The 12,148-nt window shown below is 35.3% G+C and overlaps 1 protein-coding gene across 1 annotated transcript in view; it reads left to right on the forward strand.

The window, feature by feature from the left end:
* pepd (peptidase D) overlaps positions 1–12,148 on the forward strand; it is a 126,941-nt gene that overhangs the window by 18,197 nt on the left and 96,596 nt on the right. The window contains exons 5-7 of the mRNA XM_041268555.1: positions 5,624–5,671; positions 6,403–6,464; positions 9,414–9,458. Coding sequence (XP_041124489.1) covers positions 5,624–5,671; positions 6,403–6,464; positions 9,414–9,458 — 155 coding nt within the window. The remainder of the gene's footprint in view (positions 1–5,623; positions 5,672–6,402; positions 6,465–9,413; positions 9,459–12,148) is intronic.

Raw genomic sequence — 12,148 nt, forward strand, 5'->3', positions numbered from 1 at the left:
ATTATTTGGGTTTAGTTAAAAATCTGAATATAAAATCCATACCTACGTGAGAAACTCTCTAGTAATAATAATACAAATAATTTCCAATCCTAATCCAATTTTATCAAGAGCTTATACACAAATAGAAGTGTATGTGTGTCGGACACAAGAAGTTATGCAGTACCAGGAATAGCAGTATCTAGTAACTGTAGAATGGAATGAGAAAAATCTGTAGGTTAGAAAATATTTTGGAAAAGTAGGGTTCTCTTTTAACATAACAGGAGGGCTAGTCTCAGATGTATTGAGATTCAGATGTATTTATTTTTGTTTACCATGTAAAATGTCATGTCAGGTTTTATACTGATGAACGATTAACGATAAGACTAAATGTAAGGAAACTGGGCAGTCATTTTCTTATTTGCTGTGTCTGCGACATACTATATGGTAGTACTCTTATAAAGATTGTCTAATTGTTTGTAATATAGGGTGTTTCAAGCTGGGGAATAAAGTATGAACATGCTGAGGCTATGCTGAGGGACTGTAGATGATCCTTTGGCTGTAATGACCATTTTCACTTTTCTTACTGCCTTTATGCTTGGGTATAGATCTTCCTGTTCTGTGTGAAATTCAAACTGTCAAAAAAAATAAAGTTGTTTATCTACTGCTTGTTTCAAATAACCAATTTAGAAAGGTATGTCTCTTACAAAAAAGGTCAAAAGGAAATCAAACAACCTTGAGCCATAACTATGTGAAAGCAGGAAATAGATAAGGAACGGGTTGGGCTAACTTTCGTATCGAGAGAAATATGACGCATCCATACATACAAATTGACGTTTAGAGCACACACATACACTAAAAAAGAACAACTACCGACACACAGCGTTTTTTTAATATTCGTAGTGTATTTCTGAAACAACATCTGCTGTCGTTTTTTATAAAGCTGCCCTGGGGATTAAGCAGACTTGCTTGCAAAGGAAAACTACAATCATTAGTATGAAATTAATACAGCAGATTGCTTGTGGCGATCTGTTTATACGTGCCTGGGGGAGAATGGGATGGGGCGTAAGACTTGCACTGCAGTCCTGCTGCTGCTATTGGCAAACCTTCAGAGTGGATTACTGCTGCTTTTATGTTTCTTTCCAGCTCGGAGCAGTGTAAGTGCTCTGTGGCATAACTACCAAATCTGTGCTGGTCGAATACACACAGCCGGTATGATTAGAATCCCACTGTTGTTGGTGTGGGGCTATTTTTTCTCAGCACCATTCCCTAATCATCTCTGCTAAAAATGGGTGGTATTTTCTATCATCCTGTTCAATAGTTTGCATCACAGTGAGCCCAAGCGTGGTGTCAAAATGAACACATCTACTTTTTAATTAACGTTTCTTCTCTAATTAACTGAAATTATACTATAATTAGAATGCCAGAAGTATGTAATTTTGTTTTTGTTTTCTCAGTACTAATGATTCTGAGGTAATCTATCGAGCTAAGGAAAAGCAACATACTGCTTTTCATTTGTTGCCTTAAAGATTATATTATATATATATATATATATATATATATATATATATATATATATAGATTAGATATATATATATATATATAGATGCAACATTGTACAACGTCTGAAAAAACTTTTTTTTTCGATGTTACTCATTTCTAACCAGATTGGTTCGTAAAGCAAAGATTGGTTAAAGCATTCACTTCCAACAAGAGCCTTAGGAAAAAAAAATAAATAAATAAAAAATAAATAAATCTTGTTTAAAAACACTGCGGAGTATTTACAATACATATACCTTTACCTAAATATAGTGCTTCTTTTTAACAACCTGGTTCCCTTCCCTGGATTCTGCTGTCATACACTGTCTTACACTGTTAAGTTATCAGAATGAATATTAGGACTCAGTGTATATATTTAATATATCTAAACTGGCTTCAGAAACTTTAAATAATTCAGGATTTTGCAAGTCCACTTATTACATAAACATTTTCACATATAAATGCAAAGCATACTTTGGCTTGATAACCTTTTGAAATTTAAAATCCAGGCTAAACATTGTATAACACAGAGAAAAACAACAGCATCCCAGATATTTCTTTTTTTCTCAGGCTCTCCAGGTTTGTGATTCTGTATCTCACTTTATAGATTTGTTTCCAATGGCCTGCTGCAGCTCATCTAGCTCAGATACAAATCTCTGCTGCTGTTTAATGACCTCAAAGGCCCTGACTTGCATTGCCTCTCATTCTTTATCTGACTTTAATCGAAATTTTGCTGTCTCTCTTTTGTGTGTCTGTGTGTGTGGTAGCGTGCTTCATTTCAGATAGATATCAGTGATCACATACACAGTACTTTATGTGCATCCTTGGCCTCCTGCAGTATATTTTGTGACCAAGGTTTCAGATTATCTTTCAGCTGACTGCAGACAAATAACCAGATTGCAGCATGTTACAATTCACTCGACAGAGAAATTAAGCTATCATCCTGGACACGGTGATAGTTTGTGGTGCTGGGGGATGGGGTGTTTGTTGCCCAGTTTACCCCACTCTGAATAATAATTATCTTAGGATAGCAGTACTATCTTAGGTCTTGGGATACCAGATTTTTAACCTTTTCAGTGCTTTGACTTGTTTTACTGTTTCTGATATTTTTTCAAAGAGATTTCTTCATAAGAATATTAAGTAGTTGATCTCTTGTGAGATGGTATAACCAATTAGGTGGCACAAGGAAATGGCAATAGTTAAAGTGATCCACTTAAGAAAATACCTAAAACCGTAAGCATAAGCCTTATAAATGTATATGTGTGTGTGTGTGTGTATATATAGTATATATATATATATATATATATATATATATATATATATATATATATATATAAAACACGTTAGAATCATTTTTCTAATTACTGTGGGATTTGTTAGTCATGGGTGTAAGTGACCAGATTTGACAGTCCTGTTTTGAAACTGAAAACACACCTAGTCATAAACTCCCTAGTTCTATTCTGTGTGCCTTGACTGCACCACAGTGTTTTCTGTTAGATTATTTTCATTATTTGAAGTGTTTGTAAAATGCTTCAACAAAAAATGTAATAGAACAAAGTGTACTTTTTACCATGGGACAATGGGTTGTTATTACTGTAAGAATAATAATAATTGTTGTTGTTGTTGTTATTATTAGCAGTAGTATTAGTGTAGCAATTAAAAGGTTAAGCACACTCCCAAGTTTCTTATCAGTGTTTTATGTTTTTCTTTTTTTTTTGCAAATGGGAACAGCCAGTGACAAAATCTTTTTGGTTGTCTCTGTAGACAGGCTTCTACTGTTTTACAAAGTTCCCTATCAAGCAAAGACAATAAAATACAACCTTTTGTTTTATTAGAATTGTAATATTCTTGAAATAACTAGGGTATAGGTCTCCTAAGAGGTGTAGTGTGTGTGTGTGTGTGTGTGTGTGTGTTTTTTAATTTTTTTTTTACATATTTTATAATGTTCTGACATTTTAAATAAGACTGTCAATTTATGGGAATGGAAACATGGGCTGTCAACATGGGCTGTGAAAAAACTAGAATACACGGAAAAGGCCAAACCAGAGAAACGTGTGGTATACAGACATAACATTTCAGAAATTGTAGGCCCGCAGGCAAAATTAAGGAAGAAAAGTAAAATATGGAAATAAATAATTAAGAGACAAAAATAATTAAACTCATTCTTTTATAACACTATTTTAGTCCTTTGCTTCACACAGGGACATTACTGTTGGATCTTCGTGCTATTATGTTTTAATAAATTGTTATTTTTCTTGATGTTTTGAGCTTGCTTTTGCAACTTTAGGATGTACATTATTTTTTTTACTAGTTAAACTATACTGTACCTTATATAAATTAAGTCCTGAAGAGTATGATTTGTAATATCTCTTAAAATCCACAAAGAATGTGCCTACCACTTAAGAGATAACTGTCATTTAAAATCAACAAGATGAGCACTCCATTGTTTCCTGTGGGATCAAGAGTTGTTTAGACTTTAAAGTAAGATTGAAGGTTTGGTTTACAAACTGTGGCCAGAGTGGTATAGATGGACTCTGTGTTTTCCCTGTGTTGAAAACAACTTCCTAAGCCTTTGGAATACATAGTTATCAAAGTGAAGTGAATGCCATTATTTGTTCTTATTACTTTCCACATGGTACTGAATATTTAGAAAATTGTATGTCTGGAGTGTTATAATATATAATGAAGTTAATTACCCTGTTGTTTTCTGTACAGGCCTCAATTTACATTCTCTCTCCTCTCTTGTCTGTCTGTCTCTCTGTCTCTCTCTCTGTCTGTCTGTCTGTCTCTCTCTCTCTCTTCATTTTGGTTGACGGGCATGACCTACAACATCTGGTTTCTTGCTTTTATTTACAATTTGACTTTTTATCATTTCACGTTTTTTTATTTTTTTTAATTCAAACAGAAATCACACTGAAATATTATTTCTGTCTCTGTTAACCACATTATTCCAGAGTTTGTCATTCCAATGCTTTTTGTTTGACAGTCCACTTGCAGTACCTGGAGTGTGATATATACTGTAATACAAAAACACATCAGTATGGTGTGTGATCACCACAGACCTGGCACCAGGTTCAATTTAGTGAAGGTGGTTATGATAACAGAATCATTTATTTATATAAGTTTTACGTTTCTTGTTCTGGAAACGTACTGTATTAAAAACCTTGCATTGTCGTCGTCCCCGTCCCCCAATTATTTTCATCTTGATATGTTATACCACTGTATCTGCTTAATTTGAAAGAACCCCAAAATGTTCCCCTGGAATAGTAATACCATCTTGAAATAGCACCCTATTCAGTTCTATTGAGGGATTATTTCCAAGCACAAAGTGCTGCTGATATTTTCTGTTTGGTGCCTTTATATACATGATTAATACACACACATTCAAATATTATCTGAATGTTTGGAGCTGTATATATTATTACGTACCAGTTGTGCCATGTAGGGAGAGATTCAATTAAATCCTTGAGTAAAATGAATGATTACCACCATAAAACAGGGAAGTAACATAAAGCAGTCCTGCATTTTTGTATTGAATCGACTGCATCCCTCAGTATATTTGCCTAGTGAAAAACTCAATTTTGCCCCCCCCCCCCCCCCCCCCCTTTTCATCGTTGTGTTGCTAGGCTCAGAATATTGTAAACAAGCATTGTTTGAAGAAAGTCTTGCCACACTGATAACAGCAACTCAGAGCTTTTGAACTGAAAATGTTCTGTATTAAGAAGTTGCATTGGTTTTTGAATGTGCTTCTTCACATTATCTTGAAATTGTACCCATCTGTACTTTAATATTGTGAGAATTAATGTAATTTAAAATATAGGCCTAATATCATGCCATAAACAAACAAACAAACAAAAAAAACAGCATTGCAGTGTTATTGGTGGGGGCAATGAAACTTACTGACAACTCAAATGTAACATAAAAGCAATATGAATTTAGGCCTACTTGGGTGAAATTGATGTTGGGAACTGCTATATCTGACATTTCTTTTAATGAATTGTTTTAAAAATAAGTAACTTGTAAACCATGGTTTTATTTTATCCAATAGTTCATGCAAGGGCAATATATATAATTTTTTGAATGCATCTTTTTCTCTTTTTTTGTTCAGATTGCAGATGTCTTGTCCAATATGAGACCATCCACCCTTCTCACCCTGGTAAGATTGTGTGAAATTACATTTTAAAGCATTGTAAAGCTGCTAAAGATAAGATGCAAATCTTAGTCTCCGTTATTGACCATTATTGACTGAAGTGCACAGGTGGCTTGTTTTTTAATTACACTTGACTGCTTTTAAAAAAAAAAAAAAAAAAAGAAAAAGAAAAAATTGGCAGTGGGCAACGGAAGACTTCATATTCTTCATGTTCATTATCTCAGGTCTAATGTAATGTACTGTACTGTGTGCTTCCAAGATCTCTTTCCTTCATTACCTTTCCTTAAGATGCTATTCATCCTCGGATATTAGTCTTTTCTTTCAGTGAGGAATTACCCTGTTTCCAGAAATGTTAGTGTGCTGACAGAATGATTGCTCAATTCTACAATTTTTTTTTTTTTATAAGCCATTCACACACAATATTCCTGGCACACTTCATTGAAATTTAAATTAAAGCATCCGCTTAAATTGAAATGAACCCTAAAAATTGCCCCTAGGAGAGTCTTGAATTGGCATACATGTTCAGTCAGTTCAGTGGAGGGATTACTTTCAGACACAAAGTACTATGGATCTATTTATTTTAAAATGTTCTGCTTTAGTTTACAAACAGCACCAGCTTTTATTTGTAGGTTTTTGTTACAGGTTCAGATGACTTTACTGTGCTTCAGGGCATCAGAAATTGACTCTCTCTCTTTTTTTTTTTTTTAATTGTGAAATAATGTGTATCTCTCTTACAGCGTGGGTTGAACACTGATAGTGGAAGCACCTGCCGTGAAGCCTCATTTGAAGGAATAAGTCAGTGAGTTTCAATTAGTTCTAACATTTCACTTAATTGCATTCCTCTTACGAAACATAAGACTATTATTAAAATCACAAATATCAATACAGCTTGGGATCACATGTTGCTGTATGACATGTATTTGCGATGTTCTTATATCTGGCTGCTAAACATGCCTGCAATAAAGTGTTACATGTTTTAGGAGAACACGCAGTACCAATGTTTGAGGAAAAGCTCATCAGTAATACAGATGTTTTGTTTGCCACAGTAAAATTGATTTGCTGAAAGCCACCATACCGTGTGTGCTTTTTCTTTCTCAATGTGTACCACTGACTTCTCCAAATACAGTTTTAAATGCATGAACCTGAAATAAAAATCAGAAAATGCTGTTTTCATGCAGTTCTCCATTGTTAAAAGAAGACCTTTTACACCGGCTCTTGTGAGTCTGTGTGGTCATAAGTCCCATGTCTACCAATGTGCCATGCCTCTAGCGCTTGGATTCTTGTTATAAGACAAAACACAAATTACATAGCTACTTGGCTCCAATCTGTGCTATAAAGCAGAGCACTGTGCCAGCAAGTTAACGCTAAAAGTTTATAGTTTAACCTTTTGGGTTACAGCAAACAAATATTTTTAAGGGGGATCTAGTTATGGTAAAGTCGTTTTGCTTTTTCTGATCAATTATCAGAGTACAACACGTCCAGCTGTAATCGCAAATAAAACATGTCAAATGTTTGGTTGCCTTTACTCTTAATAGCTCTCCTCATTTTCTGACTGCTGTGCTGCAGACTCCCGGCATGCTGTGCCCTTGAGCACTCACGCAGAATGCAAAATTATATAGAAACCCAGAAGGCTGCATAGAAAATTATTGAAATGGAATAATATTGATTTATTTATACCTGGTTTGAAAGAAAACCTCCCCTCTAATTGGTTGTCATCAATTCCCATATAGACTACATGCACATTAATATTGTGAACTTAATAAAATAACTGTGAATTGTAAGATAATCGTTATGTTTTAAAGTCAGGTGCCATTAGAGCTTTGCAGTGGGAGCTTCCTCTTGCATTTCTGCAAGCAGGTGATTGCATCTATTCCTGAGCGGAACACACTATGATATACAGTTCAGTGTTGATGAATTGTGTGATTGGATTACAGTTACACCACTGAATTAAGCTAAGGCCACCTAATTGATTGTACCTGTGTACTTCTAAGTGGATTTGTACCCAGGCCCCCAGAGGACTAACATTAAGATTTTGACCACTCTTGATAAAAGGATATTGGACAGAGCACACCCTAACCTGATCAACCCCACCAGGCAAACTGGGTAATCTGTCCTCTGTCTATTGATGTGACACTCTGCCTGCTGAGATGCTGGGCTGCTGCTGGACTGGAGTCTTGTATGTTCCTGATGGGTTTGGGTGCCATACCTCCTGTACTACCCTTTCTAAACCAAAGTGAAAATCCTATTCAACCATTTTTCACTTCCCATCATTAAGCATCCCTGTGAATGGAGATTGTATGAGTTTGAAAACCCTCTGTTGCTGCAGCTATTACGGATTGCTGTACTGGGATCATGTGACGTTTTGGATTCCTGATGATAAAGAACACAGTTTTAAACTCAATATTCAGCTTTATTCTGTGATTCTCTTGTGATTCTACAGTACCCCCTTTACCTTTTTTGACCATCAAATACACAAGCACCAATGTAGTAATAATTTAAGTTTTTGTTTATAAATGCCATTTTCAGTATATTATTAAACAGTGGTTGAAAATGCCTGAAAACTTCCAGCACAGTAACCAAGAATAACAGGTCAACAAATCACTTTGACCACCAGCTATTAATCATTCCCCTACAAGTAGTATTTACAGGTTAATTAAAACTTTAAAATGTGGGATTAAAGTACAAACTACTCCTTGCTCACTTCTCTTCGAAGCTTAATCACTGTCTACCTAATGCAAACAATTACCGTAATAACACATCACTCCCCTCAGTCCATTATCTAGCACCAATATATTATGTCTACAGCGAATTACTCAATTTCTGCTTTCTGCTTCAACTCCAGGATTCAATTTGCAAGCAGATCTTTTTTAATACAGAGTTATTGAAATGTTTGTATTGCACCTGTGGTAATGCAAATCGTAATTTTGTGCAGGATAATGTATGATCCCCTTTATGTGTAATATGTATTGTACTTCTGTTTTTAAAGAGAAAGTAGCTTCAAGTGACAGTTTCCAGGTTTTTTTTTGTTACATTTTACTTTTATTAAAATTGATCTCAGCAATTTAGAGTTCTGATTCTCAAATACTGAGTTTTAAAGATTATTGTTATTATTATTTTTGTATGACCTTGGGACAGTGCTTTGAAAAGCCCTGCATTTATTTACTATGTTCATTCAATCTAATTTACTGTCAGTCCAGGTTATATTTGTAAGATCAGAATGTGATTGTCAAGGGAACCTAAAGGAAGCCGTGGAAATCCACTATCCAGAATGGGGAAGTGCAGGTGAAACTAGAAACTCGGGGTAACTTCCATAGGTCGCTGGGTTTTTGATAACTGTTGAAAACACTTTCTCAGGTAATACGAAAAAAGAGAAAAAAAAGTTTTGAGCAACGGCATTCAGAACTAAGCAGAAGAAGAACGTATGTAATTTAAACCTTGCTTTGTAAGCTGTAAAGACCCTGCCTCTTCTACCCCTATTAAGCACTTCATAAGTTGTAGCTCAGACTTGCTCCAACAGTCTGCATTCAGGCTTGCGACAAAAGTTGCAGCAGTTTATTTGAAGCTTTGTATTTTACATATATGTATATCGCGAAATACAGTAAAAAAAAAAAAAAAAAAAAAAAAAAGTGAATAACCAAAAGTTTCTCAGCAATAAAGGTAAAACGAGGGACAGAATTGGTTAGCACAGGTTAGCTCTTTTAAAGCGACTTAAAAATGCTAATGACCATGTATTGAATCTTTTTTTTAGATTTCAAGTGAATAACACCCTTCTCCATCCAGAAATTGTCGAATGGTAAGTAGATTCTTTTTGTGGGAGGGGCTTGTCCTCCTCATCTTGGTTTTTGTCAGGCATGAAGAAGCCTATGTTTAAAGTCATATATCATCTACATTTTTCTATGATTTAATTTCTTACCTGTTTTATTATCCTATTATATCCTTTATCATTCAATTTCCAAGCTTACTAACTATTCCTGAAGACTGATTTGTGAAGTGAGGTGGAGAAGCAGTTAAGCATTGCATAGGCTTCAGTACACAATGCTTCACTTATGGGCTTCAGCACATCACGAATATGCTTCATTTTTGGCTAGAGAACAAGCAAACTAGAATACGAAACAGGTTAGACAGTAAATATTATGGACATGTAAAATCTTAAAAGGAGTTGACAAACTAATACTTTAAGCACAGCACAGAAACCAGGACCAGAGGACACACAGTTGAAAATTAAGTAGAGATAGACAGAGGGAAGGAGATACTTCTTCGCACAGAGAGTGGAGTATAGAATGGGCTACCCCATAATGTTGCTGCGGCAGAATAACTTGGAGGTTTTAAGACCCAGCTTGACAAAGCTGTGAGATCAAGCAGCTACTACCAGAACCGGACATGCTTAGGTGGACCAAATGGCTTCCTCTCATTCGTAAATGTTTTTATGATATCATTAATGAAAGATAAAAATCCAATTGTTAAATGTTAGGTTTCAAATAGAAAAAAAGGATTGAGTACACTTTCGGTGGAAAAGGATTTGTACAGTCATATATACAAACTAATGTTCCTAAAAGCTGGGATAAGGGTTGTCATGTAAAAAAAGAAAAAGCATCTTAAAAATAAATCTCATGATTTAAACTCAAATCTTTAGAGTTGTGCTGCTTCTGATAAGGTTGAAACCCTGTTGCATATATCTCTTTTATCGCTACCACCTGATCAAAGCACCTACTTGGTGCAATTGGAAGGTTTTTATTTGACTCAAAATGATGTTTATCAGAGCTGTAGTAGAGTTAATCCTATTTGAAGGTATTACAATGCATTCATCCTGTTACAGATTGAACAATAAACTCTTAACACTCTTGTCATTTCTTTGAGCTGTTTTGGAATCATTCTGTTATTGGACTCCTCAGTTTCAGCTGATTTAAAATCGAGGTGCTTGGGTTGAAAACACAATAAATATTAATGAATACTGAAATCTATGCCCCGTGCCTCTCATCATAGAGGCTCAGCTAAATTTCTAGCTCTTGGCAAAACTGCAAGCCGAGTGCCAATAAGCTGATCCTCATGGTGGCCTACCCACTCTTGTAAGCAGAGAGCTGCAGGACTAAATAGCTATCTGGGGCCAATGACACTTCTTTCAGAGGATTCTTCTGATAAGGAAAATTTAGTCAAGTGACATATTTAATTTGATATACTGTAGAGTTAGATTAAACCTGGGACCTCTTAATCATTTTACTTGTGATCCATTACTAGACATACAAAGATCAGATCAAAATAATTATATACCTCATGTCTGTTTAGGTATGTGCCCCATTCAAATCAATGCAGTAAAATGTGGAAGTGCCAGTTTGATGTAAATTCCGTCTACCATTTAAACAATTAACACCCAAAAACCTGCTGTGTTAACTAAACCTTTGCTGTGGTTGTGTTTTCAGTATCGTGGCAGGAATACATTTATCAGCTTTCACCCCAGGAGTGATATCCAGGAGAAAGAGAATTTGTCTTCTCAGCATTGTAATGCATCCAGAACTGGCTCCCTTTTCCAGCAGTGCCGATGCTCAAATTGAAATTAATGACCATTGCAACTTTGCAGAAGGGAGTATGATCTGGGTACACCATGGTGCTCATAAGACTAATTTCTCCTGCCAAATGCCTGTGAGTTAAAGTTGAGAAATGTGCGGTTTTGTTCCATGTAAATTATGACTTATGGGGCACAATTTTGATATACGTCCTAATTATGCAGTGCTACTTGGACACTGCATATGTGCAGTCAGACTTTGCCCTGTGAAGTGATTTTGGTACCATAAGCTTATACGACTGTGATACTGGCAATGATGTTTAACTCAAAATATCTAAACAGTCAGGATTATGTTGAAAAACATATTGCTGGGACACTGACAAAACAGGGCTTTCATGTATTTTAAACAGTAGATAGTCTCAAATGTATTTTAATATTATTTTGTTTACTTGTCCCTTACAGTTTCATGATGTCTGCAGTCAATGTGAATGACTTATTACTATTAATACTAACCAAAAAAAAAAAAAAAAACACAACATATTGTACAGCTATGGCCAAACGTTTTGCATCGCCTGTAATATTAGGATGGAGCCATTAATGAAAAAATTATGAAGTATATGGAAAACTACAAAGCAGCATTCAATATGTTAACACAACATTATTCAGCAGGTTTCATTCGACTGCATGATACAAAATGTGTTCATTTTTAGGGTGCTGCAAAACTTTTGGCTATAGCTGTAAATAAATAAGTGCAAACATTGTAAAATGGTATTGGGGCAGTAAAAAATAAAACTAACAGTGAAACTTCAGTGCTTGCTCTTTTAAGCTATTGCAGGACTCCCCCTGTATATGGCAGAACCAGTTATAATGTGGCATGGTCATAGTTCACATCTGCCCCATAATGCCATTACACCAGCACTTTTATTCTTGCTCTAAGGTAGAACACAAATCGTATGGTCTTGTAGCTATGTGTCCGGATTATA

The sequence above is a fragment of the Polyodon spathula genome, chromosome 13 (genome assembly GCF_017654505.1).
Source record: "Polyodon spathula isolate WHYD16114869_AA chromosome 13, ASM1765450v1, whole genome shotgun sequence".
NCBI lineage: Eukaryota > Metazoa > Chordata > Actinopteri > Acipenseriformes > Polyodontidae > Polyodon > Polyodon spathula.